The sequence below is a fragment of the Neovison vison genome, chromosome 9 (assembly GCF_020171115.1).
Source record: "Neovison vison isolate M4711 chromosome 9, ASM_NN_V1, whole genome shotgun sequence".
NCBI lineage: Eukaryota > Metazoa > Chordata > Mammalia > Carnivora > Mustelidae > Neogale > Neogale vison.
In genome coordinates this window covers 4,184,712-4,211,946 of record NC_058099.1, presented here as the reverse complement: position 1 = coordinate 4,211,946, position 27,235 = coordinate 4,184,712, and the positions used below count along the sequence as shown (strand labels likewise).

General features: G+C 56.4%; 1 protein-coding gene across 3 annotated transcripts in view; it reads left to right on the top strand.

Annotated features, from left to right (window-relative positions):
- Positions 1-4,150: 4,150 nt before the first annotated feature.
- The window catches only part of NTNG2 (netrin G2), a 64,534-nt gene continuing 41,449 nt past the window's right edge, over positions 4,151-27,235 (top strand). Inside the window, exons 1-3 of one of the 3 annotated variants that reach the window (XM_044264624.1) lie at positions 4,151-4,222; positions 8,039-8,168; positions 8,407-9,102. In XM_044264624.1, the coding sequence (XP_044120559.1) occupies positions 8,890-9,102 (213 nt within the window). In that variant the 5' untranslated portion in view covers positions 4,151-4,222; positions 8,039-8,168; positions 8,407-8,889. Of the gene's footprint in view, positions 4,223-7,884; positions 9,103-27,235 lie in introns of those variants that run through there. The other 2 variants (XM_044264623.1, XM_044264625.1) reach the window with 2 other exon arrangements.

Genomic DNA, 27,235 nt, shown 5'->3' with positions numbered 1-27,235 from the left:
CAGGGCATGGCCACCCCCAGGCAAGGCAGGGTGTAGCAGGAGCCCCCAGCTGGGAGAGCATGGTGTGAGTTACACTACCCAGGGAGATGGGCACGGGGCTGGCAAGCACAGTCTGCCCGAAAACCATTAGGCCCTGCCTCTGCAAAGAGAAGTTTTTCCAACAAAATGCAGGCGAGCAAAGAACACGTTCTGCTTTATGTGTCTCTTGTTGTAGGCAGTGCACATCTTGGGAGATGTGTGGATGAAAGGCGCCATATAAAATGCAATCAATTATGAATCACCATTACTGAATTAATCACATGTATGATTAATACAGTAATAATAATTAATGGGACTATGGTCTGGAGATTGGAGCGGAGAACTGGCAGGGAGGAGTCAGGGTGCTTCTTGAAGGCTCTGCCGCTGCCTGGAGCTGTCACCTTGGGGAAGGCCCTGGGCGTGGGCCTTGGTCTCTCTCCTGCTGCCTTGGCAGTAGACGTAAGGGGCCCAGAGATGGCTTGAAAACCCCTGGATGGTCCTGGGCTAGTTCCCTGGATCTTAACTATTCACAGCTGCATCGCAACTGCTCAAGGTCAGGGGGACAAATCAAAATCTTGGTCTGGCAAAACAGACTGGAGGGAAGGAGGCCAAGGGTAAACACACCATGGGGGTGGTCTTCAGCGTCCCCTTGACTTGAACCAGTAATGTGAGCTCATTTTTATCTGTCTGTCTTTTTGTCTGTCTGCAGCAGGATTCGTCTTCTCTCAAAAATCCCAGAGGGCCTGGACCTCATCTGCTACCTCTCGTTGCAAAGCTACTAGATCCTTTTTGCATGTGACTTTATAATTTCCTATTACTCGTCTACCTCCATCCATGCAGATTTCCTCATTGTACAGGAGTCAAGCAACACGGGGAGATTATGTACGTAATAAAGCATGGCATCCCCCCCCATGTCTCCTGTTCATACTTTGGTATCTTTATTTTATATATAGCCTTAAAAAAACATAGATGGAATAAAATTAAATGCATTGTTCTGCAGACGCTCTTTGGTACTAAGATGTAACATACACAATTCAAATTAAAAACTGCATCTCAGAGCCAAAATCACGCAACCGAGGAGGGTGGTTGGGCTTCTCCGGAGGTGGGGCCCATCAGCAACAAGGATTTCCATCTTATTTCATTTTATTTTGGTGGGGGGGGGGGATTCATTAACCCTTTCCTGCCCCTGGTGCTCAGCTTCCTTTCATTACCACCAGGAAGAGGTCATTTGTCATAAGGTACCTTGATGAAGTTTTAAAATGAACGTCTCTTGACCACCTGGTCCCTACACGGCCAGAATCCTATTTGTTTTCCATCTTTATAGTTCACTTGACAGGACCCACATCTTCTGGATGTTGCCTGCGGCTGCTGTCACAATCATCGCAAAGGGACCACCTTCCCAGGCAAACCTCTCCTTATGCAGATGGAGAAACTGAGGCCCACAGCCGGTAAGCAATGACCCCATGCCACATACCTAGTTAGGGGCTGAACGGAGAAAAACCCCAGATCCTGACTCAGGTCAGTGCTCTTTCTACCATCCCGTCATTTCCAGGGCCTGGAGATGGGGAGACCAGAAGATAGTTTCCAGATGGGTCCCTGAAAAAGTTTGTTGGCATCAGCGTCTTGGTGAGGCAGGGAGGACAGGGGAGAGCAGGGCTGGAGAGGTATTGTAAGTGTTGTTTCCAGTGGCCCAGAGCTTTGCCTGCGGGTCCCTTAAAGCGTAACAAGAGGACACGCCCCAGGCCCTGCACTGTATTTAGATGAACCACAGCCTCCACGTCTTGTTGGCCCTTGTTGGCATCCCGTGTCAGGGATGATGGAGGAGCAGGGCGTTTCCAGGGAATTGATGACCCTGCCTGGGGGCGACAGCAGGCTGAGGACCAACCAGGGTCATCACTCACCCTGCCTCCACAGAAGCCCCACACTGTGCCCTTCTCTGCTGCCTGCAGGCCTGGTGCCTGCAAATCAAATGGCTGGGATCTGTTCGACTCTAAGGAGCCTCCTCCGACTGGATGCTTTGGGGGTAGGGAGCAGGTGACCAGGCTGGCACCCATCTGCTCTCCAAGACAGCTTTGTGGAGTGAGCCCCTCTCTAGCGAGAGGGTTCCTAGAGCCCGTAAAGGCGGAGGCACTCAAAGGCTGTTCTGACCCCTCCTTGGAAAAGGAAAGATTCACATCTCACAAATGGGTAAACTGAGGCCCCAATCTGTGCTGGGCCCCAAGTTAACCAGGAAGCCAGGCAGTGGCAGAGGACCCCCTGGGAGCCAGAGAGCCCTGCTTACAGGCCAGAGTCTTCCTGGGCTGTGTGACCTTGGGCAAGCTACTTACCATCTCTCTAACTTGGGACTTTGCTAATAGGAGTTAAGTCATGGGTCTGTTGGGAAGAATCAGCGGCGGATACACAAAACCTGGTTTGCATGAAGCCTGGCCTAAAACAGGTGTTCAAGAAATGTTAAATTATTGTTACTGTTATTATTATTAAAGCAGATGACAGTCTCTAATTCCGCATTGTCTGCCTGTTTTGCGACAAGAGCCGAAATGGTTCTCAGCCGTAGGGCCCCTCTCCAAGCTAAGGGGGAGCCAATGGCAGGGAGGGGTCAGGGTGGAGGTAAGAGGTGGCAGAGGGGTGGGGCACTAAGGTGCTCTCTCTGGCTCCTGTTCCTGACACCCTCTGTGACCTTGGACCAGTCCCTCTCCCTCCCTGTCCTCAGGCTTTGTTCTCGATGCATCCAAACAGCAGGGCTGGCAGCCTGAGCACTGCAGTGGGAACCCACCCCGGAGGAGGAGGCCGGGAGCACCTGAAATCCACATGTCCCCCTGGAGGGTGGAGGCAGCTCTCTGCACAGCCCTGGAAGACAGCACTGGCAGGAAACCTCCAGGGGGGTTCAAGAGCCTGGGGCTGCCCAGGGTTGCCAACTCCTTGGCCTCTACCCGGGCCGCCTGCAGGAGTCCTCCCGCACCCCTCCCCGCCCTCTCACCAGGAGTGAGGCCCCTCCTGCCCCCCTACTCGGCGCTCCCTCTGGAGCTGGCTTGGCTTCATCAAAAGCAGGGCCCATCAGGGTGGAGGCGGCGATGTGTCAGCTGGTATTCAGGCTCTGGTTGTGCGCTCAGATCGCTCCCCCTCCCCATCTCCCCAAATCCACCCACCCACCCTTTTACCCGCTGCTTGGGGCCTTCTGGGTGGCAGCACTTCACAGAGGGAGTCAGAGCGGCAGGCTTGAGCCCTTGGCTGTTGGGGGTGGGTGGACTGACTCACTTGGCCCCCTCCCTGGTGCCGATGGGGCAGCCCCCACACCCCTGGGCGCTGGCACCCCGTCAGGCCCCAGGGTTTTGGAAAAGGAAGCTGCAGCCCCGCGGCGCCTGACCCGGGCCGGCTGAGGATGCGCCCTGCGCGCAGGGACCCGCCGGCCCCCGAGCCGGGAGGAGATGTTTAGGCAGCGACCCCCCAGAGCAGGCTCGCTCCCGCGGCCGCCTGCTGGGGCCACCCTGGCCGCGGGCCCGCCGGGACGCCCCTGCTGGCGGCGCCCCTCCCCGGGCCGTGGCGCGTCCCCCGAGTCTCGCAGTATTTCCTTCCTGCACCTTTAAGAAGACCGTTGCTCCGTGGTGGGATGGTGTGTTAAAGCCACACAGAGGAAGTTACGCAGCCCGGATCAGACCGAGAGATAAAAGCCCCGATGGTGATCGTGAGAGATGGCAAGAGGATTTAGCCCGGGCATTAACTTGGAGCGGAGTGCAGGGGGGCGGTGAAGCGCCCCGCCATCTGGCCCGCGCCGCGCCGGGGGGGATGCCCCGGCGCCCCGACGAGCCGCCGCGAAGCCCACCCGGGCCGGGGGCTGCCCGGTGCCCGCGCGCCGGTCCTCTCCGAGCCGCCCAGGGGGCCCAAAAAGTTTGCACTTGTTAGAGGCGACCTCCCGCTCGGTCCGGGGCGGGCGATGCGGGCGGCGCGGGCGGCCCCCTCCCCCGGCCCGCGTCTCCGGGACGGCTGCGGGCGGCCCCCCCGGCGGCCGGAGGGCTCCCCAGCCCCGATCTGACGGCCGCGGCGGCGGCGGCCACAGCGGCGAGCGGGAGCGGCGCGCCGAGGAGCTGCGGCTCGCCGCCCTCCGGCCCGCGCCCCCACCCAGCGCCGGCCAGGGCAGGCGGAGCGCCCGCGGGCGGCGGTCCTCGGCCTCCCGGGTCTGCGCTCCGGGAAGCTGCTCCGAGCCGGGGTAAGGAGGGCGGGGAGAGCCGGCGGGCACGCGGGGGGGAGAGCGGCTGCAGCTTTGCCAGCCTGGTTTCATTTTTAAAGGGCTTCGGTGACCGTGCAAGCTCCCCCGGGGCCCGGGAGCCACTAAAAGCGGCCCCGCAGAGGCTCGGATGCAAAAGTTATTTGGTGGCTGCTGTTACTAGCGGAGGACTGGAGTCGCCCGAGAGGGGTGTGTGAGTGTGCATTTGTGGCAGCATCTTAAAGGAAAAGCTTGTCTTTCCGGCTGGCGTTTTCCTACCAGGGTCTTTTTCCATCCTGTGTGTGAGCGCGCGCGCGCGCGAGTGTGTGTGTGTGTGTCCGCGCGCGCGCGTGTGTGGTGGGGATAGATGTTGCAAGAATGCGTGCATGTGTTTGTGAAAAGGAAATTAACCCTTCTCTCGCGCTACTCCTCCGCCCCAATTGAATCGCCACCCTCGATCGCCACCCGCCAGCCCCCCGTCCCCGCATCCCCTTCCCATCTCTCCGAAAACTGGGTCTGTGCGAGTTGCGCAGAGAAACTCTTGGCCAGCCGGGCTGGAAACTTCTTTCCGTGCCGTGGAGGGGTGGGCTAATGGGGGAGGGGGACGAGCAGGGACCGGCTTGGGGACGCGTGGAGTGGAGCCTGGAACTGGGCTGCGCGCATACTGGGGGAGCAGAGGCAGCGGGAAGGCGGGAAGAGGACCGTGGGCTCGCGGGGTCCGCCGGCTCGGAGTAAGTTGCCCGCCCGGGCGGGGGGCGGCGGAGGCAGGGGCCCTGCTGGAAGCGGCGCGGGGTAAAAGGAGATAACTAATTCCCGGGCGCTTTGCTCGGTGTCTTCTAATTGAGGGAGGCGGTGCCAACGGAGGGGGCACCCTCGGTGCCGGCGGGGCTTTTATTAAAGTCCTGCTTATTAATTGCTGCCGGGGCTTGCATTCAACTTGGGAAAGACAAAACGCAGCTGCGGGACTGGGGGGCACGCCCCTGTGCGATGCATGCCCCGGTGCAGCCTACCCTTCGCTCGGACTCCACCCCGACCCCTCGGCCCAGACAAGACCGACCCCCGACCCCCGCCCAGCCCAGGCCTCCTTTTCGCGCCCCACCCCCCCCAGCCCTCAACTTTTCGGGGCTCCCCGGCCGCCAAGAGGCAGTGGGGGGGGCGCCAGGAGCCGCGAGGGCACTTGTTCCAGGGCTGGGGGGCACCCGGACCGCGGGTAGCAGGATGCTAGCTAAGCCAGCGCTGCCCGGAGCACCCCGGAGGACCTGGCCCGGGATAGAGGGCGGGAAGGTGACCCGGCGGTAGCGGGCTCCCCTCTCCTTCCTAGACCTCGGGCACCACCCCCTTGATGGCAGATTTCATTCCGCCCCGCTGCCCCCATGGGAAGGGAGAGGGAACCTCAGGGTGGGCAGCCCACCCCCCGGACCCCTCTTCCAGTACCCTCCGGGGGGCCCCGCGCCCACAGCGCCAAGTTTCCCACGAGACGAGGGCGCAGCGGGCAACTCCGGGAGGAGCCCGCTCTGAGCCCAGCCAGCTCCGAGAGGCGCTAATTCAATAAGACAGAGAAATCGGAGTTCAGAAATCCTGGTAAAATCTAATTTTCGGGTTTTAATACCCTGGCTATCAGGCCCCCTCGGTTCCTGAGGACTCTTAAAAGAAATAAAGCGCATTGATTCTATTTGTTCCTGGGAGCTGCAGTTTCTTAATAATATCAGGTGAAGATTTATTTTCCAAGGAGAAAACGATCCACCGGGATACAACCTCTTACTCTGAAATTTCCCGGCTGGCTTCTCACTCCCCGCGCGCCGCCTCCTCATTCCGGGGCCTCTTGCTTCTCTCGTCCCTCCTTGGTTTTTGTTTTGTTGTTGTTACTGGGTTTTTTTGGTTTTTTGGGTTTTTGTTTTGTGTGTGGGTTTTTTTTTGTTTTTTGTGGGTTTTTTTTGGTTTTTTTTTTTGGTGGTTTTTTTTTTTTTTTTTTTTTTTTTTTTTTTTTGGCAAAAGCCGCTGTAAGATTCGCTTGTTGAGCTCACTAATCTCGCTGTAATACCAGCAACGCCCCGCTGATTGACGAGTTGTAAGCACATTTGCTACCCCGCCCCCAGCAGATTGGGTTGTCCTTGGCTTCCCCCCACCCCACCCCCGCCCCAACCACCACCCCATTTTCCAAGGAATGCCCCCGCATTTAAACCGAGGGAACTGCAAAGCGTTTCCTAGATTTTCGAGTTGCTCCGCACTTGGCTCTCCGTGGCCTCCCGGCCTCCCGGCCTCGCTGCCTCCCCGCCGCCGCTGGGGAAGGCTGCCCGAGGCGCAATCAAAACCCTGGGCAGCGCCTGGTCCTGCAGAGGAAGGAAGCCCGCAGCCAGCGCCCTGGCGTCGCCTCCCCCGTCAGGAGCTTCCTACCTGTCCGTGAACAGTTGGGAGTCCTGGGCTGGAAGAATTAATTAGGGACGTGCTGTTTTCTGGGCAGCTCAAAGCTTGGGGAGAGGCATCCAAACCTTTGCCGGCCGCGCTATTTTATTTTTACGACATTTTCTCAGGTTGTAAAAATAGTCGCCAGGCGGGTTTTTTCTGAGAGTTTTCTAGCAAGGAGCGCATTCAAGGCCAGGCAGGTTCTAAGACAGGTTTCTCTTTAAACAGCCAGAGGTGAGCCCTGAAAATGTGGTCCCCACTAGGCTTCTCATTCATCTCCATCTGGATCCCTTCAGCGAGGGAGAGGGGCAGGGGCGGCCTTAATGCTGATTTATGACTCCCTAGGACTGACTGGGGGCTACTGTAGGAGCCCAGGGGAGCCGCCAGCCCCCTCTGGACAAAGTCCACCCCCCTGGTTTGTCATTTTTGGCAGTAGAGTGTCTGTGTCTGGGCGGAGAATGGGGTTTCATGGCAAAGTGATTAACTCTTTAGGGAGGCTTCCCTGGAGGGGGTGGCCCGAGGGGGTGGCAGGTGAAAATCGCTCAGGTTAGTTAGCACCAAAGCCCAAGCAGCATGGGGATGAAGAGGCAGTCCTCGTAGGTCTAATAACCAGAATAATTAATAATGGGGCTGTCTGGTGTGACTCATCACATAACCTTTGCCCTACTGGCTTGTATTTTTGGCCAGGATCCCACACTGGCCGGACTCAGATTCTCCTGGCGATGTACACACCACGATACCGGAGTCATGTTTTCTGCAATGTAACATTTATCTTCGTTATAGTTATTTGGGCTCTTAAATAATTATCAGTAGCTTAAAATAGTAAAGCAATAATCATAATAGTGACTCATTTATAGACACACCCTCCAAAGATGATTGCAGAATTTTGGCCTTGATCAGAAACTCGAACATGACAAACCATCGTCACTTCTGCGGTAGTCTTCACCGTCCCTAGTTTCTTAGCGTTGAAAATCCAATGGACCGTTGTAGAATTTGGGGAGAGACTTCTCAGCACCTGGTTCTTACTTGCTGGCCCACACTTGGATCTGTACCTGTCTGTACAGGCTTGTTGGTACTCAGGGTGACAGCTTTGACATTCTGACTTGTCAGTCACAGTATCGAGAGCCACCACTCAATCCTGACCCCTGAGCATGTTTTAGGAAGTCGGTGACCCCAGGCAAGGGCACTTCTGCTGCCCTAATAACCCGAGAAAAGAGGGGGGAAAAGCGAATCCCCTTCTAAATAATGTGCCGAGCCGCAAATGTGCAAATCTAATATTAATAAAAATAACCCGGCTTTCTCGGGAGACCTTGCTAATGCAGCCTCATTTTTTTTTTTTTTTGTGCACATTTTGCCAGAGAGCTTTTATTCTTATGCATCTTTATCGCCCCCCCTTCTCTTTTTAATTTGTTGCAGGTGTTGTTGCTAATGAGCTCTCTTCCTCCCCTCTTACAATGAAAGACAAGCCAGCCCCCGGGTACCTGGATGGATTGAGAGCCGAAGTGTCAGAAACTTCATAATAAGTTGCCGATGGCTACCAGCCAAGGTCAGCTGGCCCCCATTAGTGCCTGTCCCCACAAAGCAGAGCCAAATAAGCTTCTCCCCAGTTAAGAACCTCAGTCGCTTTTTTACGTGGCAGTCCAGCCACACAATTGTTGTCACTTTAAGCCCATGTGAAAAGAAATCTCTTTTATTGGTCTGAGATGCCAGTCCAGTCCCACAGAGGGAACACAGTTCCAGCTAATACGTACACCTCCTGATTTTATTTTATCTTTACAACGCAGGCTGGAGGGTTGTTTTGCAGTTCTGTTGAGCACATCACACATTTAAGGGCCCTTTAAAGACCGGGATTGATTGGAAGGACAAAAATTAAAAGCAATCTGATCCGGCCTCATGCCAGATCCCCGAGGATTTGCTCCCTATCCCATTTCCATCCACTGTCACAATTCGAGAGCCTGCCTGATTTGATCAGATTCACCTCTGGGAGAGGTCTAATGCCAAGGTTAGGAGGACGCGAAGTTACGGGCAACTTTTTGATCTGCCCATCAGCAGTCTGAGAATCGCTGGCTCTGAGTTTTCTGAATCGGCCTTTGGGAAGAAACAAGTTCCTCGCTCTTCACAAGCCGGCACTGCTCCCGTCCCTGGGACATCCAGCCACCGGTGCCTGGTAGATGTGGCACTTCCATGCTGAGGCCGAGAGTCCCGCCTGACCCAGTCGCTGCCTCTCCAGGGCCTGTCTGGGCCACGCCCCTGCGGACTGCGCAGCCATGCTGCCCCTGCTCGCACTTTTCCTGCACTGCCTCCCACTGGCCTCGGGGGACTATGACATCTGCAAATCCTGGGTGACCACGGACGAGGGCCCCACCTGGGAGTTCTATGCCTGCCAGCCCAAGGTGATGCGGCTGAAGGACTACGTCAAAGTGAAGGTGGAGCCCTCTGGCATCACGTGCGGAGACCCCCCTGAGAGGTTCTGCTCCCACGTAAGTCAGCCCCCCACTGTTCTGTTTGCTTAGGCCAAGGGGGAGGGGGTCCGGGACAGACTCTGCTGACGGATGGGCAGAACGGCAGGACCAGAGAGATGCAAGGTTGACTTTCCCGCATCTTGGGTTGGAAGCAGGTTGGCTGTCCCACCTTGGAAAAGGGCCAAAACCAAGGCCACCCCCAGGGCTCTGCGGTCATGTGACGTCATTCTCTGGGGTGGGTACCTTCTTGACCAGCTGACCACCAGATCCTTTTCTCTCGGGAAAACCATAGTAGTGATGGGTCCTGGGCCGGGCCGTGCAGACAAGCCCCGCCTCCCCTGAGCAAGGGAACAGGGCCCAGAGCGCTCTGTGCATCCCTTCTATGGTACCACGTCCTAGCCCACCTGCTCCAATCCGGCAGACAGTGTTGCTGGGCCAGCGCACGCCACACGCCGACTGGAGCTCTGCAGGGGGAAGGTCTGATGCAAGTGCAGAGGGGGTTCAGAAGGGTGCAAGGAGAGAGCCAGACCAGGACGGACAGTGTGGCTGGTTCTCTTTCCAATCCCATCCCTATGTGTGGTGACTGCAGTCACTGGTTAAGTCAGGGGGACAGCAGCTGTTCAGGTGTTGTCACCTGAACCCTTAATTAGAGAGGGACGGGGTCTGAGAGCCATGGAGCACTTGAGTAACTTGTGTTACCAACCACAACAGCGGTGATAATAGGAGGGACCATTCATGGGAGCCGCTCGTGTGGGCTAAGAGCTTGATGTGCAAGTTCTCCCATCGGCTCACCCGGGCTGATTCTCTGTTGTATCAAGGAGGAGTTTTAGGGGGTGGGCTCTGAACCAGTGGCATCTCTGGGCCTCTGTTCCATGGTCTGTAAAATGGGCGTTGTAAGGGGCAAGTGAGCTGATTCATATGTGTAAAACGCTGAGTAGGGCCTTTCACAGAGCAAGTGCCCCATAGGTATTAGCTGTTGTCATTCCTGTGGTTCAGATGGGGAAACTGAGGCTCCAGGTCACACCAGGAAGTGGTAAAGCTGTGATTCAAGGGTCTGAGCTAAGCTGCCTGCCGAGAGGGACCTTCCCACTTGGCCAAGCCTTAGCTCTCCATTCCCGCCCCTGTGCCTGGCAGGAGGCTGGGCTGGGCAGCCAGGCTGCAGGAGCTGCTCGGCAGCATCTTCGGGGTGACTGCTGCCTCCGTGTGTCCTTGAGGGAGCCTCCGGGTCTCTGGGCTTATGCCTGGACTGAGCAGGTATTCCGCTGGGCTCCTGAGGATGCCTCAGTCCCACGGGCAGCAGCATTCCGATCACAGAGCAGTCAGCCTGGGAAGGTAGCTTCCTGTCTGGGCTGTCAGCAGGGAGGCTATTACTATGGCTGGTGGCTGGGCCGAGGGAGCAAGCTGGGGGGGGTGGAGAGAAAGAAGGCAGCAGAGGGCTGGGAGTGAGGGTTGCTGGATAGCTCATGGGGATCACTGCACTGGGGATCTCAGGGCTTCACGGCTCAGGGATGAGCAAGGGGGTCAGCTTGTAAAGGTCAGGGGCAAGGCCACACTTGGGGGGCAGTGGAGCTCAGTTCTGAGCCTATGTACTCGGAGAGCGACCCAGCCCAGCTCATGCAAAGACTTCACACACTCCCGGGACAGAGTCAACCTCCGCTTCTCATATTAGAGTCCTGACTGTATTTCTTCTCTTAAATATTCATCAATGCTTTAATGTACTGGGGGGAAGAGTGTGGGACGGGGCCGCTACATCATAACTCACTGGACCAGCATCTGGTCAAGGGCTTGAGGGGTGGAGATGACCATCAAATGCAAGTCTGAGGCCCTCTCCTGGCCGAAGCTGGTTCACTGGGCCTCTGCCCTGCCCCCAATCTCATAGGGAGGACCCAGGGCACCTGCCAGGGTGGGGTACTCACCCTCCCCCAATCCTACTGTTGTCCCGCCTGAGCCCTGGCAGGTGTCATTGAGTGCTGGGGTCTGGGAGGAGCTGCCATCCCCTCTCCTTCTCTCCTGGGACTAGAGGAGAAAAAGAACAGCGTCTTCAGCATCTCCTGCCTAGGTCCTGCCTAGGGTCCTCTGTGTCTCCACACCTGTCTGATGGACTTAAATATTTCATCACAGGCTGCCATCCCGCTCTGCCTATTACTACAAGTGTGCAGCCAACAAGAGTGGGGACTCTGCCTGGCCCGTGGAGGGGGGCTGGCTTCTGCAGGGAGCGGTGGGGGTTTATCCAGATAACTTAAACCCCTCCACCCCCTGCTGCCTCCCCAGAGCAGGTCCTGCCTGTGTCTCATTTAATCATCTCTAGGATGCTCTGAGTGGGTCCTGTTCTAATCCTGTTGTAGGGATTAGAAGGGGTTGCCTAAATCCTGCCAAGGTCACTCAGTTTGGAAGGCAGACGGCAGCCTGTCTGCAGCCCGAGCCCACGCTCCCCCACCAGGTGGCTCCGCCTTCCCTCGCAGAGGTTCAGCTTCCTGCCTGGTAAAGGAGAGATAATCCCGTATTCGAGGCATGGGGCCGGCCGGGGAGAGCGAGCTGGCACACAGTGGGTTCTCAATGTGCAGTAGGAGTTGTGTGTTTATCATTATCATTAGGACGGGCTCAGCAGTGTCCCTGGCTTTTCTTCTTTGCCTCTGTCCAGCCTCCAGAATGCCACGCCCTGCATTCCCAGTCCCTGGGCAGCCGGCCTGCCCTGGGTGGTCAGGGAGCTCCGACTCCTGCAGGCCCAGCCGGCGGCATGAACCACCAGGGGGCGCCCTAACGGTATCCGGCCACTCACCGACCCGTTAGCCTGGCCAGTGCCCAGTGGGTCCCTGCAGCGACTGCTGGACCTGTCCCCACATGCAGCCAATGGGAGTGTGAGCCCTGGAGCACCCCCCAGGGTGCACGGGGAGGGCACGAAGCAGCCACTGTTTTCAGGGCTCAGGGTGCGGACCCTCCCTCCTGCCAGGCTTCCCGTCCTTCCGCAAGGCCACCTGAGACCTGAATTGTAAATTCCAGCCTGGTGAGGAAGGGGAGCGGGGAGAAGACCAAGATAAATGAATAAATAAAAACCTATTGGCTCTAAATGCACAATGAGAATTAATAGGGATGAGCTCTCAACCAAGGATCCGAGGGCAAGGGCAAAATTTCAATGAGGACTGCAGAAGAGCACGGGCGGCCCCCCACCCTCCGTTCCGGGTCAGCGGGAGAGGGCCCGCCTGGCCACGCGGCAGGGTCCAGGGGGCAGGAGAGGCCGTACCTGCTGAGGCTTCTCATCCCCTGTGCTGTTGGGTGTCGGGAGCAGCCCCACGGTGCCCCAAAACACTCTCCTTGTGCCTCTGGAGACAAAAGCTGACCCTCGGGTCTCAGGAGAGACTTGGTGAGGAAGAGAGGGGGTGGGGTGCTGGACACAGACCAGGCAGGTGGTGGTTAAAGCGATCCTACGGGTCCCCCCTTGCTGCCTAAGATGTAGTCCTTGGATTCACCTTATTAAAAATGCAGAATCCCAGGCCTGCCCCAGACTGCTGAGCCAGGAACTGCATTTTAACATGCGATCCAGGGATCTCAGAGACATCCAGGGTACAGTCCGAGGTATATAACGGCCTCGTGGTGCGTGTACCCCACGGCTGACGTTCCCAGGGGATCTGCGGGGGCTATGTGACGAATCCCTGTTCAAGGAGATGGTGGGGAGCAGCAAGCCCAGGAGTGAGGGCTGGAGCTGGGAGCTGATGTCCCTGAGACCCTCTGGAAGCTTCCAAAGAGAGGCTGTGGGTATCTCGTCTAGAGCCACAGGCCTGGGGTCTGAGGACCCGAGCTCCCATCCCAGCTTTGCCATTCTCTGGTCATTTAGATTCTCTGAACCTTGGTTTCCTCGTCTGTAATGGGGGGGCGATCCTGGGCTGCCTTGTCCGCCCCACCAGCTTCCTGGAAGAAGGAAATGTTTCTCTCAGAATATCTAGAAGTGCTTGAAGAGGGTGACTTCTGTTCTCGCATCAGGCTTTGATATGATTATTGATCCAATCTTGATCCTCTTGATTTTGAAATAGATGAACATTAAACTTTTTATCCAAGGAGACTTTACATGTACAGGACCCTTGGTCTTGGGCTTGACGGGAAACCAGGAATAGGCCATGAAGGTGTATCTTTGAGCACCCTTTTTCCTCAAGTTTTACCTTCTCTGTGCCTCGGTTTACCCAGATGCAGAGCACATGGTCCTGTCCCCCCACCCAAGGGGACTGCTGGGTTGGGTGGATCCTTGAGTCCTCAAGCCCCTCCTCACCGTGACACTGAATACCATATGTAGAATCAAGGTCGTAGATGTCCCTCCTCCTGCCAGACCACCATGTTCACAAAATGTTCCCACCAAGCCACACTGACCTGACAGCTCTACTGGCTCAGCCCTCCTTCCCCCTCTGTTTTCCAAGCCCGCAGGGGAGAGTGTGTGGAACAACTAGCCCCCTCCTGTCCTCAAAGAGACAGAACGGCAGACAGACGTTACCCATATACACTACCAACAGGTGGGGAGACAGAGCTGCTGTGGTGGGAGCCCCCGAAAGGTGAAGATGCGTCTCTTCAGCTCACCCTTTGTGTTCCAGCCCGCCACGCTTCCCACCTCTGCACCCTTGCCTGGGCTGCCTCCTCCACCCAGAATGTCTTCCCTTGCTTCCTTCATTTCCAAGACTTCCACATTTACCTGGGAAACCCCAGCTCAGTCTTCAAGGTTTAGGTTGGACCTCCCCTCATCCAGGAGGCTTTCCCTGATTCCCTAACCCAGGTGGGTAAAAGGCCCCCATCTGGTCACATCCCCGTCTTCATGCTCACTGATGTTGGCCTAGTGGTTTAGGGCGTGGGTCCTAGGGGCAGAGAGATAGAGATTAGAACCTCATGCTGTGTGACCTTTGGTATGAGGCTTAACCTCTCTGAGCCTCAAATTGCTGCTATTAATAGGATATGCCAACAGGACTGTGGTGCACAGCGCCTGGCATATGGTTGACGCTTATTCACGAGGGCTATTGTACTCCTGGTGTTTTCTTTTTCCTTGGACTGTGAGCTCCCCAGAAGCAGAGCTGTCCCAGCTTTCTGTCTCCAATCTGTGCGAGGCACGCGTTTAATGAACAAGTGGTCGGTAAGTGGAAGGTGGATGTGATCCAGGAAAACTTCTCAGAGGAGGAGGGATTAGAACTGAGTCTTACAGGAAGAACTAGGGTTTTGATCAGGGCAGAGGAAGCCCCAGAAGCTCCCACTTGGCTCCATTGGAGCCCCTGCTTTGTGGGACTGGCATGGGGTGACAGCAGGCGGTCTGCACAGCTCTGTCCTTCAGTAGAAGGCGACTTTGGAACCAGAGCTTCACCCAACCCTTAGTTAAGGCAGCTCATTCTGTTGAAATGCCTGAGGCAGGGCCCGGCTTGGGACAAGAATAGTTCCATGCATGACATCTTCCTGCACAGTGAAGTCTCCTTCCTGGGGAGCGGATGAGTGACAGGCTGGGGGCAGCGTTGCTGGGCGGTCAGTGCCCGCATGCGTGAGATCCTTGCCCCTGACCTTTCTTAAGGGAATGGCTTTGGGTCCAGACACCCCATGGAGGGTGGACAAAGTACAACGGGAGTGCGGCGGAGAGGGGAAGGAGCCTGGAGGTGGTAGCCTCCAGAGTCAGAAGTGTCAGAAGCTCTAGAACTTTCCAGCATACACACCCCTGCCTTCCCCAGGTTCATCTTCCTCTTCCATCTCTACACTCCCCAGCTTTGGTTTTTAATATATGCTCACGTGTCTCCGGCGTTGCCTGTATTATCACCGGCTGCCTCAAATCCCACATGCGGGGAGGAAGGGGACGGACAACTGGACAGCCGGGCAGGCGACCGCCCACTGTGGGTGAGAATCTGGGATCTGGGAAGGGGCAAATGCGAGCTGCTGTTACCCCGTCCTTCTGGGCTGTGGGACTTTGGCCAGTCCCTTGCACTCCGAGGCTCGATGCTCTCATCTGATCATTGGGATGACAGCAGCCACAGGCTCGGAGGAAGGCTGACGAACGAGAGGAGGCAAGCCTCAGAGAGCCCTCAGCTGGGCGCCTGGCACAGAATGAATGTTCCCAAAAAAGGGATTTTCTTTTTCCATCCCAGAACTTAGCTGGAGAGACAAAAGGAGGGACAGTAGAACATAACACATAGAAGGCGATGCTGTTGACCAGGCCTGGAATGGGAGGTAGAGTCCGCGTGCCCGATGGGACTTCAGAGATGGGGGGCCTGGGGTGGCGCGGAGGGTCGGAGGGATGCCGAGGCGTGACAGCTGGCGCGAAGGGAGCGGCACGCGCAAGATCATGGGGTGGGGGTGTGCAGGGGACATGCGGAGGGAGCGTGTGGATGCCTGGGTGGGGGACAAGCCATGTCACTGCCTCGTCCATCTAACCCCCTCCCTGTAATTCTGTGCGGTGGAGTGTTTGCGGTTCCATTAGGTCGATGAACAGAGACACCGAAGCTTCCCTAGGTCCACTCAGGGGTGGGGCTGGGATTCAGCCTTCTTCTCTCTGGCTCCTAGTGTTGGGGGATGGCTGGGGGCTTGGGCCAAGGATGTGGTGGGAGGGAGGGGAGGGGAGGAGGGGAACAGTGGTCAGGCGGAGGCTGGAAGGGCTGGAGCAGAGTGTGGCAGGCTCAAAGGAGGGGGGCCCCTTGCCGCACAGCCCTGGCCACCCCAGGACCGGAGCCCGGGCTGCAAAGCTCCATTCCCATCCCACAGCCCCCATGGCCCAGGCTCCCCGGCTTAGACCTGGCCAGGGTCCATCTGGCCCACGAGCGCCCCGGGCATCAAGTGCCAGGGAAACTAGGAAGTGGCGGATGATGCAGAAAACGGTTCTGCTCGGCTTCGCTTTGCAGGTTCTGATCTGTTTTTCCTCAGCGGCAGATTTGCTTAAATATATGAAAATGTGTTTCTAATTCCCTGAGCACACACCAACTGCTGGCGGGGGGTGGGGGAGCGTGCGAGAGCTGAACAAGCACCAGAGGGGAGCCAGGTGGTTCCAGGTTCTGCAAAGCCTCCCTGCTGCTGGCACGCCAGGCCAGGCCCCCTTGGCCTCAGTTTCCCCCGCTGCGCCATGATGCGGTGTGCCTAGATTCACCAGCACCCCAGGAGGATGGCCAAATAGATTCTGGGAGTTTGGAGAAATCTGGGCTAGGGTTCAGCTTTGGTCACAGGCAGAAAAAAATGGGGGATCCCAGGGCACATAGAGTGGTTCTGAGTGCCGAGTCCAGCGTTAGACTTTCAAGTTCAAACTCTTTTAGTAAAGTAGTTTCATAAATGAAAATCAAAACCAAGAAAAATAAAGATGAGCACTAAAAATACAATGGTACATCACATAATTTCCGTCTGGGTCTATAAATTCTTTTTTTTTATTGAGATATAATTAATGTACAACACTGTATTCGTTTCAGGTGTATAATGTAACAATCTGATATATGTAGATATTACAAAATGACCACTATGATAAACTTAGTTAACATCTATCCCCGCACATGATTAAAGGTTTTTGGGTTTTTTTTTTTTTCCTTTTGGTGCTGTTTTTAAAAGAACTTAAAAATTTTTTCTGATTGAGGTGAAATTCACATTACGTGAAATGAACCGTTAACATTTTTTATTGTAGTAACATACACAGACCATAACATCTGCCTTTTTAACTATTTTTAAGGATCCAGTTTCAGATCATTTAGTACACTCAAAATGTTGTGTGACCACCGCTTCTATGTAGTTCTGAGACATTTTTCATTACCCCAGAAGGGAAAACCTTCTCCACTAGCGGTCACTCCCCAGGCCCCTTCCCCCTGGCCCCTGGCGACCACGAGTCAGCCTCCTGTCTCCATGGTTTGCCTCTCCTGGACCCTTCGTGGAAATGGGATCATACGAGACACGTGCCTTTTTGTGCCTGACGTCTTTCACTTGGCATCACATTCTCGAGGCTTGTCATGCGGTGGTAGGGGTCACTACTTTGTTCCATTTTTAAGGCTGAGGAATATTCCACTGTATGGCTAGACCACATTTCTGCCTCCGTGCCCCAGTCAGTAGACATTTGGGTTGATTTTGCTTTGGGGCCGTTAGGAATAATGCTGCTATGTCCTTGTGTGTGCACTTTTTGTGTGGACATTGCTCTGGGGCTACACCCGGGAGTGGAATTGCTGTGTCATATGGTCATTCCATATTTAAGTTTTTGAGGAGCCACCAAACTGTCATCCACAGTGGCCACACCACTTTCCATTCCCGCCGGCATGGGACGTGGTTCCAATTTCTCCACATCCTCACCAGCACGGCGTATCTCCCATTTTTTGTGTTTTTTATTATTATGGCCAACCTAATGGGTATGAAGTGGCATCTCATACGGGTCTGATTCGCCTTTCTCTAGTGAGTGACTGGTTTACTGATTACTTGTGTATCTTCTACGGAGAAATGTGTATTCATGTCTTTTGCCCATTTTTTCACAGGATTGTCTTCTTTTACATGTCCTTGATGTGTGTGCTAGGTGCTAGATCCGTATCAGACATATGATTTGTGAATATTTCCCCAACTTGGTGGTTAGCCTTTTTACTCTCTTGGTTGTGTCCTTTAATGCACAATTTTTTTTTTAACTTTAGTGAAATCTAATTGATCTATTTTTTTCCTTTTGTTGCTTGTGCTTTGGGTGTCGTATCAAAGAAACCATTGCAAAGTCCAGTGTCACAAGTGTTTACCCCCATGTGTTCTTCTTAGACTTCCAGAGTTTTCGCCCTCATGTCTAGATCTTTGATCTGTTTTGAGTTAATCTGGGTCTGTGGTGTACAATAAGCCTCCGGCATCCTTCTTTTGCACGAGGATAGCTAGTTCCCCCAGCACCGTGTGATGGAAAGACTGTTCTTTCTCCACTACGTGTTCTTGTCATCCTTGTGGACAACCCATTGACCGTCCATGCGAGGGTTGGCATCTGGGCTGTCCATCATTTCCCAGGAAACACTGAGTATCCCGTGCGTGGTGTATCCTCAGGTCCTCCCAAAGAGCCTCCCAAAGAGCCTATAAAAACTACTTTCCCCATTTTACAGATGAGGAGACTGAGACCCCAGCATTAAGTGGAGAGTCTGGGCTTGAACTCAGATCCCAGGCATTTAATGTGTTGCCGGGGTGAAGCCGGAGGAGGGGGAGCCCAAATGCTCTTGCCCTCCCCCTCCCTTTCTCTCCCTCCCTCCTTTCCTCCTCTGTGTCTCCTTTATTCCCGACCAAGCTTTCAGGCTGGGATGCTAGCTCCGATGCTCAGAGGAGGGTCACGGGAGGGATGCCCAGCCTGTGACTTCTTTCCAGTCTCACAGTGGCTCCTCCTTAGCTTCTACAGCAACCCCCTCCCGGACCCACTCAGCAGGGCACCAGAGCCTGGGTCTCACTTCGCCCCCCAACACATAAATGCCACTGCTAATTATCCTGCATCTCAAGTAGGGAGTGCAGGTTGGAAGGGGTCTGAGAGATTAGAGGAACCGAAATACCTAGGAGCACATGCCCGTGGGACGGATGGCTCAGGGGAAAGACAGCTCCTTGGACGGGGCTGCCAGTGACCCTCTGCCCCCGACGCGAGGCCCTGAGCCCCACACCCCCAGGCAGTCCCAGGACTCCTGTGAACACCATGGGAAACCACTGGTGACTCCAGCTCCCTCGTTTCCTACATGAGGGAAACGGAGGCCCCACAGGATGCAGTGACTTCCTCGGGCCCCTAGGGAGGGACGGCAGACCCAAGAGAGTCAGCTGTAGGTCCCGGGCTCTCCTGAAGGAGTGAACCGGAGCCCTGGGGACCTGTGGCGTTCCACACCATGTTTCTGTCTGTGCACTTGTGCCTAGGATTTGACCTCATGGCATTTGGGGGCGTGGGCTGCTTGCCCGAAAGCCACCTGCAGCCCACGGCGGGGCCGGGCTCACCCTTCAGTGTAGATGTGATGTAAGGTTAACGCATTCCTTTCTGGGCCCCTTGGGTGAGCCCCTGGTGACACGGCTGTTCTCAGAGCTGGCTCTCCAGGGTCCTGGGGATCTCCAAGGCCCCCATGCCAGCCTGCCCACGGGCTGTGGTGTTTTGTGCTGGGGCAGTGCTGTGAGAGGCAGACAGGAAGGGGCCCGGGACCCCAAGGTGTGGCTGCGCAGGGGTCACCTCCATTAGAGAAATGCAACCTATCTCCCCCTGCAGAAATTTTGCACATCTGATCTGCCCTCCACACCTAACCGGGGATGCTCTAGGGCTGCCCTCCCTGGCCCCCCCAGGAAGGGAACTCAGACCATCAACAACGATCTGGCATCCTTGTCCCCCAGCCATTGCCAGGGTGCTGTGGGACCATTTGGACCCCTCCGTCCCTCGTTCCAGTTCCCTCCTTCTGCCCGTGTCATTCGTCCACTTGACTCCAAGTGTCGACCAGGGAAATAAAAGGAAATGAAACACGACCAGGACATTTTCCCCCCGGTCATAGAGGAGTCTGTTGTTGGGCAAAGGTGAAAAGGAGGCCAGGGGGAGACGCAGCCTGCATGTAACCCTCAGGCTCCCTCCCTCTGCTCCAGCCCACGTGGATGCTGGTACCTATTTGGGGTTCTTGGGGTGTCCCCTCCCTCTGGGTATCAAGAGACAGCCAAAGGCAGGTGACAGTAGAAAGAGAAGCCAGCCGGCCAAAGGGCACACTGTCTCTGCCCCTGTCCCCACTCCAGACAGGCATCTTGGAAAATCCTCACCAGCAGCTCTGGGGCGGACACTGGGTGGGGTCTGGGCTCCCCACTGGACTAGCTTCTGGGAGCTGGGTGACCTCAAGGCAAGTCTTGGGGTGGAGATTTCCTGCCTGCACACTCCCCTCAGAATCCTACTGCATTCCTTGGTTCTGTTTCTAGCCTTTGGAACTTTTAAACTTGGAGAGTAAACCAGAGAGGGGAAAGGAGAGGGAGAGATAAGGAAAAAACCAGTAATGTCCCAGACACGCAGGAGGACCCAGAGGGGACAAGCAAAGCTAGAGCCCAGGCCACACCTCAGCAGCAAAACCCCAGAGCAGGGGTTCCTGCCTTTGGGGATTCATGGTGCTCATTCAGAACAGCATGCGACGTGCACACACACACATACACACACACACACCTGCAGGGCACACATGTATGGCTGCAAATACTCATGGGGCTTCCCAGACCACCCTGAGTCCACCGGTGGACCCCTGTGGTCCCTCTGGGGGCCCCTACACTCAGGAAAACCAATGTTTGTCTTCTTGTAACTGAATGGCCTTGTTATCTGAGGGTTTTTTTGATTTTACCTTTCTCCTCAGAGGAGGAGCAGCTTACACTTATTGAGTGCCTCTTGTATACCAAGCACTCGACCTAAACAGTTCATCGAATCCTCACAGAAGTCTTATGGTGGATCCTATATTTATACCCATTTTGAATACAAGGAACCCAAGGTTCAGAGAGGTTAAGGCACTTTCCCAAAGTCACACAGCATTGAAATAGAGGAGCTTGGCCCCTCTATCCTGAGCTGCCTGGCCCCAGCACTTAGCTGCTAACGGGGGCCATCTACAGCTAATGTGAGGCACTCTGGGTGTCTTGGGAGGCTCCAGATGGATAGAGCTAGTTGTCATCTGCGTGCGCGCGTGCGTGCTGTGGCCCTCTGCGCTGGGTGAGCGTATGGTCCCTGTCAGCTGGAGGAGGGAGGGCAGGGGAGGAGTGAGTGATGGTGGCAGTTACCCACCCCCTTACCCCGCCCCACCCCCGCTGCCCTTTGAGACATGGCGGAGTCTGCTAATCCACTTACTTGATAATTCACTTATATCATGTCTGTTTGGCAGCGTGCACGCTCCCACGCACCAGCTCTGGGGAAGGCGAGATGGTTTTGCCTGGAGGAACCCGAGCTGTTTTTCTGGGGAAGGAGTGGGAAAAGAAATACACCCAACAATGGACAGTAATGGACCTAAAAATAGAGGGGCGGGGGGAGCTGCGGGGAGGGGGAGCGTGGAGACCGCCTTCCACTGGGCATGTCTGCCTGGAACGGGCAGCCCGCCCCTTCCCACGGGGGGGGGGGTTCCCCAAATATCTGGCCGCCTCTCAGTGTGGGGGATGGGCATGGAGAGGGCAGAGGTAGGAAGGAGGGGAAGAGGGGCCCCGGGGCCTCTCCCTGATGGAGAATTGTCCCATGACAGTGTCCTGGGGCCAGTGGCCCCAACGTTGGCTGCACACTGGAACTTCCTGGGGAGCTGATCCAGGCTGAGAGCCAGGCCCCACCCCGAGGGTGTGATGCCGCCAGTCTGGGGTGCCCCCAGGCAGGACAACCTGAGAACCACCGTAAGCTGTATCTCCACATCAGGAAAGCGGCTCCGATTTTGTGCCTGTCTCCTCCCTTAGTCCTGTCTCCTCACCCCTGCAGTGACTTTCTGAAAGGCTCTAAACCCAGGTGGGCAGCTGGGACTCTTGGGGAGTGGAGAAGGCAGGGGCCCCCGCCAGCCCCCCGAAGGGTCCCCAGCGCGGGCCTGTGTGCCAGGGCTCAGTCAAGTTCCCAGGTGTTCCCGGGCACAGCTGAGCGTGAGGCCTTTCCTAGGACGGCACTGGATCCCTTCCAGCCTGAAGGGTCTTGTCATCTTTTAAATTCAAAGGCCAGAAGGGGAGAGAGTTTGTTCTTAGAACCCATCCTAGTGCCTGAGCCACAGGCGCTCCCTTCTTGCTCCAGCCTTGGGGGGCCGTGGGAGGCCAACCTTCCCCTGGATGTCCTGAGCCTTTCACTCCCAGGTTCTTAACCCCTCTTCCTTGGAGGAAGGCTGGCCAGCCAGAGTCAGGGCCTTCCGGCAGCTGCTAAATGTCAAGAGGGACGCTGGCTCCAGGCGGCCAGCCCGTAGGCCCTTATCTCCCATGCTCCCCGCCGGCCCCTGCCCTGCCAAGCGCATTAACCCTTTTCTCCCTGCATCTCTCCCTGTGCAAATTCTGCAGGACCCGCCTGCCTTTCACTCGGCCTCACAGTGCGGCCACTCCTCTCCCGGCCCAGTTAACCCTTCCTCCGCCTGTCCACATCTTGCCCGCCCTTCTTCCAGGCCCGCCGGAAACCCCACCTTCCCGAGGAAGTCTTGCTGACCATCCCAGCCAGTTCCCATCCAGGCTTGTCATCTGGGCCATTTGTGGGGACCAAGCCACAGGTGGCTTTTCTGGGGTCACCGCAGAGGGCTCAGTTGCTCTCGTAAGAGCTCAAAATGCCCGGGTTACCTGACCTTGAGTCAGTGCCTGGCCTCTAGGGGCCTCAGGTCCCTCCTCACCTATGGGGGTGATGGTGAAAGCGGGGCTCCTGGCGTAGAATCGGACCCCTTCTTCGGATCAGCTGCACCAGGCTCCCAAATCTGGCCGGGCATCCGAGTGCCTGCAGACAGGGTTGGTGGGTTGGCTGGTTGGCTTTCAATCCGGTGCAGAATTTCTGGCCTTAGGGCCCAGGAATATTTGCTTACCCTCCTCTTCCAGGAATTCTGATAGCAGCCAGGTCTGATGGCTGCTTCCCCACGACGACTTTGCACACAGCGGACATTCCGAAATAGTGGATGAAGAAGCGAGTGAAAAGATGAATGAAATCTTGCAGGCTCAGTCTTACCACTCCCCCCCTCACCAAACGGTTCCTGCACAGAGTGACACACCTGTCCAGGTGTGCCCAGCTGGGTCCTGGGGGAGCAGGCCCAGGAGTCCTTCCTGTCTCCTCTGCCTCACCGCTCCTTAACTCCTTGGAGACCAGGAGGGAGAAACCCTTGCCGGTCCCAGCTTGCGGTTGTTGGCACGGCCGTCCCCACCCATCGCCATCCGTCTGGGTGCTGTATGGACTCTGGAGACTTCTATGGCATCTGGAGGACCCAGACAAGGGACCTGCCGAGGAGGGGGAGTCCCTCTGCAAGCCTTAATTAAGCGCCTTACAGGTACTGGGCTCCACCTTCTGGGAGCACACATCAGCCCCAGAAGGTGCTAAGGAGAAGAGACAGTGCTCATCTCCAGGCTGGGGGCCGGCCTGGGGCGAGGGCAGTGGCCAGGGATGCGGGCCCTGAGGAAGGGACAGTTAAGCAGACACCCCCTCGGGCTGGAGGGGAGGAGCTCCAGACAGGCTGCCCCATGCTGAAAGCCAGGGGTAGGGCGGGGGCATCAGGAAAGGAAGCAGAGCCCAGAGGACTAACCGAGGCAAGAAAATTACTTCAATAGGACCATAAAACAGTGTGTAAAGCCATCTGTGGTGGGAAAATCCCCTCCGTTGCCCCTAAACCAGGGAGTGACGCTGCACGGAGACGCTGGGCAGCGCGTTAGGCTTCCCACCGAGCCTGTGATTTGGAACTTCTAACCCCGGTTCTGCCTTTTGCTCACCAAAGTGACATTGGCCACGTTGCCTGGCTAGCCTGACTCCCGTTCGTCATCGGAAAAACGGAATTCGGAGTTGTGCCTTAGCTCACAGGATTGTCATAGATAGAGGAAATGAAATTTTGCGGGAAAAATCAGGATCACGATGTCCGGCGCCAATAGCAATACTCAGTGTGGAAACCGAAGGCAGGGAGGGCCAGGGGAAGGTCGGGGACAGTTTGGGTTTGGACTTTATGGGAAGGGGCAGCCTCTAGGGTTACTGGCAGCTTATACAGGGCGTCTGGTGGGGGATGGGGCAGCCGGACAAAAGTTAGGGGAGGGGCTTCGACCTCACCCCTCTTGGACACGCCCCTTTCCGTGGGTGCTTCGCCCCCGCCACGCCCCCCAGCCCCCTGGCCTCTTGAGGGACCACCAGGCCCCATTGTTCTGTTCTCCTGCAGGGAAGCCAAGGGCTGCTCCCGGAGAGGAGAAGGGCGCCCCTCGACACCCTGCCCTCCCACCCCCCACCCCAGTGTTTAAATCCTCCATGCCCATTTTTTTCTCCTCCGTGATAAAATATTCATGTCAGCAGAGCAGGCCCTCTTTGGGAAGGCTGCATGTGTCTGGCTTAGGCTTTGCACAAGCTTTTAAAGAGCAGGACGCTTTTCCTACTCTCTAAGCATTTTCTGAGTCCTGAATCAATAATGCACTTTACTGGGCTTCTCTGGATGCGGCTTTTCTCCTCCCTGCACCCTGCCCCCATCCTGCCCGATCTCTCTCTCTCTCCCTTTCTCTCTCCTTCTTTCTTTCAGCCTCCCATCTCCCCCTTCTTTACTTTTCTTTACTTTTTAAAGAGGGATTAAATGAAAGGGTTGGCTCTTTGGGTGGCAGCCTGCGGGTGGGGAGAGGGGGGCGCGGAGAGCAGAGAGCAGCTCGGCAGAGCCCAGGCTGGAGGTCCTTGGCTGAACAGGTTGTGTCCCTGCACAGCGGGAGGAGGCCAGCGGCTGAGCCTTCCTGCTGGCCCCAGTGGGGAAGCGTTTTTTGAGCTCTGGGCATGGGGGAGGAGGAGAGCTTGGGCGAATCCTGCTTCTCTCAGTTCTTTTTCAGATCAATTAGAAAGTGTTTACAGCATGACCAGAGAACACAGGACCAACATGTAAAAGAAAGGGAGCCTGGAACAAAGAGACCATGTGCAGCGTGAGCCAAACCTATTGCCAAACTTCCTAGGGAGCAAGCCATCTAGTTTGGCCTTTCTGCTTCTTGTGGTAATGAGCCCCTGTCACCGGGGGCATGCAAGTGGCCGGGGAGCCATTGCTTGTCTGACTCAGACGCCTACACGGGTCTGGTCAGTTACGCTCCGCCGGGTGAGGGGCTGCGGTGCAGAAGCCGCCCTTGCGGGGGGCCACACAGACCAGCCCAGGCTCTCTTCAGTTGGGATAGAACCTCCCACCCCAAACATGCTAGAAATTTGGCTGTGGGAAGAATCCACACACGCCCAGGGCAAAACAGAACGTACCCTTTTTTTCTAATGTTTTTTTTTGAACAGCTCAGCTGTCCCCGCCCCCACCTTCTCGGCGGTGTCAGTTCCCCACAGTCAGCCCAGGTCTGGACGCAGGTGATCCTCCTCTGGCAGGTAGTGAGAAGGTCCCTCCTAGCCTCACGCTTCGTCCCCATGCCCACGTCCCTGCTGTCGCTTCCTCGCGTCACCCAGACGTTTTATCTTCTCACGTCACAAGAGGGGAGAGCCCGGCACAGGGAGGTGTGTGTGGAGAGGAGGCTGCACTCACGTAACTTCTTCCAGTATTTGGTTATGATTGCTCTATTTTACTATCAGTCATCACGGTTAACCTCTCACGGTGTCTAATTTATAAATTTAACCTTACCATAGGCGTGTCCATACAGGGAAAAAAAGTCTATGTAGGACTTGGTACCATCTGGGTTTTCAGGAGTCCCCTGGGGGGCTGCAAAGTATCCCTTGTGGATAAGCGGGGAGATCACTACACTACAAGAGGCGAACTCTTGTCCGGCCAACCTGAGCCCTGACAAGACGTCGCCCGTCCCCTCCGACCGTTCAGCCGTGGGAGGAGATCGGTCCTTCCAGGTCTGCGATCCTGGAGAGCAGCATTCGGCATTTGCATCCCTGCCCCTCTGCCCGGGGCTTCCCAGCTGACCCTCTCCTGGACAGTCCTCCAGGGCAGCCTGACGCCCTCGGGTCGGCAGAAGGTCTTGCTGGCCGTGTCTGGTGGGGAAGCCAGAGTAGGTACGGGACTGCGGACCCGGCGTCCGGGCTCGCTGCCGCTCCCCGCCTCTCAGTAGTCACTTACCCACGCTGTCCTCCCTGGGTGGCGCTGGGCAGGCCCTTTCCCTCTCTGAGCCGCACCAGAGTGATGTGATGGAGTGACACAAGCGAGAAAGTGCCCCTCACGTACACTCTTGTGGGATCCAGGTGTGGGGGTAGGGACGTTTAGCAAATACCACTACGTGCAAATAGGCACTGGGGGTGTAGAGCAAGGGTGGGCAAGACCTGATCCCTGCTGGCCTAGAGTCCAGCCCCAGTCATGGAAGGTTCTGGAAGGAGGTCAACTGTGGGCAGGGCTGAAGTGAAAGGCCTCCCTTTCCTCCCAAACAATTTGGGGAATTGGGCAGAGGAGAGCTCTGGGCAGCTGAAGACCTGAGGGCAGGGCACGTTCGGGGGGTCTAACGTGGCTCCTTGATTAGGAGATGTCCACTGTGGCTGGTTCAGAGTCGAGGTCTGGGCATGACCCGGTGTGGGGAGGCGGTGGCTGTCGCCGTGACCTCTGGATGCTCATTGCCAGGGTGGATGAGCCCGGGGAAGACCCCTTGTTCAGGCCCCTGGCCTTTCCAGTGAGTAGTGGCTGGGCTGGGAAGAAACACATCTAACAAGAAACCAAACCCAATAGCAGCAAATCCCACCCCAACAAGAGAAGCCTCCCTGGCCAGCTGCCGCTCCAGCCCTGAAGCAGCGTTCCGGTGGTTTCCGCTGATTCACGGCTGGGGGGGTGGGGGGGGATGACCTTGCTGAGGTCCAGGCTTCGGCTCAAACAGAAACCCAAAGGGGAGCGAACCCTGCAGGCCGAGGGAAGGAGAGAGAGAGAGTAACAGGGACAGGGGTCAGTGGAACCACCGAAGGAGCGGGACGGGGAGTCTTGCGGGGCCGGGGGAGGTTAGAGACGGGCAGGGCAGCTAGAATTAGGATCTGTTCCCAACAGGATCTCGTTTCCGCTTTGTTAATAATTTATCCCTGCTGCAACTTCTCTTACCAATAAATAGGAAATAATTTGTTAGGGAGAATTCCCCTGATACCCCAGCTTTCTCCCTGGAGTAGAGGTGGGGATGCCAAAGGGCGTGGGAGACTGAGGAACGTGGACTGGGGAGGTCAGGGACAGAGCGTGATCCTTTCATGAATGGGGAAACTGAGGTACGGATAAGGCAAGGCCCCACCCAAGGTCATACGTGGTGGTTAAGAACGGTCTCCTGTGTCCCAGCTCCATGACCCTATGGGTCAGGGAACTTGTTATTGACCTACACACCTGCCCAGGCTGGAAGAGTCCCCCACAGAGTTCTAGAAGCATCATGCAAGGTGGAGGCTGGGGCTAGCTTAGCTACCGGGGGGCTTCCCCCACCTTTGCTCTTCCCTGAGTCCTGTTCTGCAAGAGGGAGCTGGCGGTGCCTGGATGACCCTCAGAGCTCCCTGCCCCGCGTCCCTCCCCCTTGGTGTCCCCTGCCACCCCTCCCTAGGGCTCCCCTTGGCCGCCTCCCGCCTCCCACAGGCAGATGCCTCCAGCCGTGCCGAGGTTGACGGGCTGAGCACGAGACGGTTCAGTTGGCAACTCGGCAGACAGGTTCA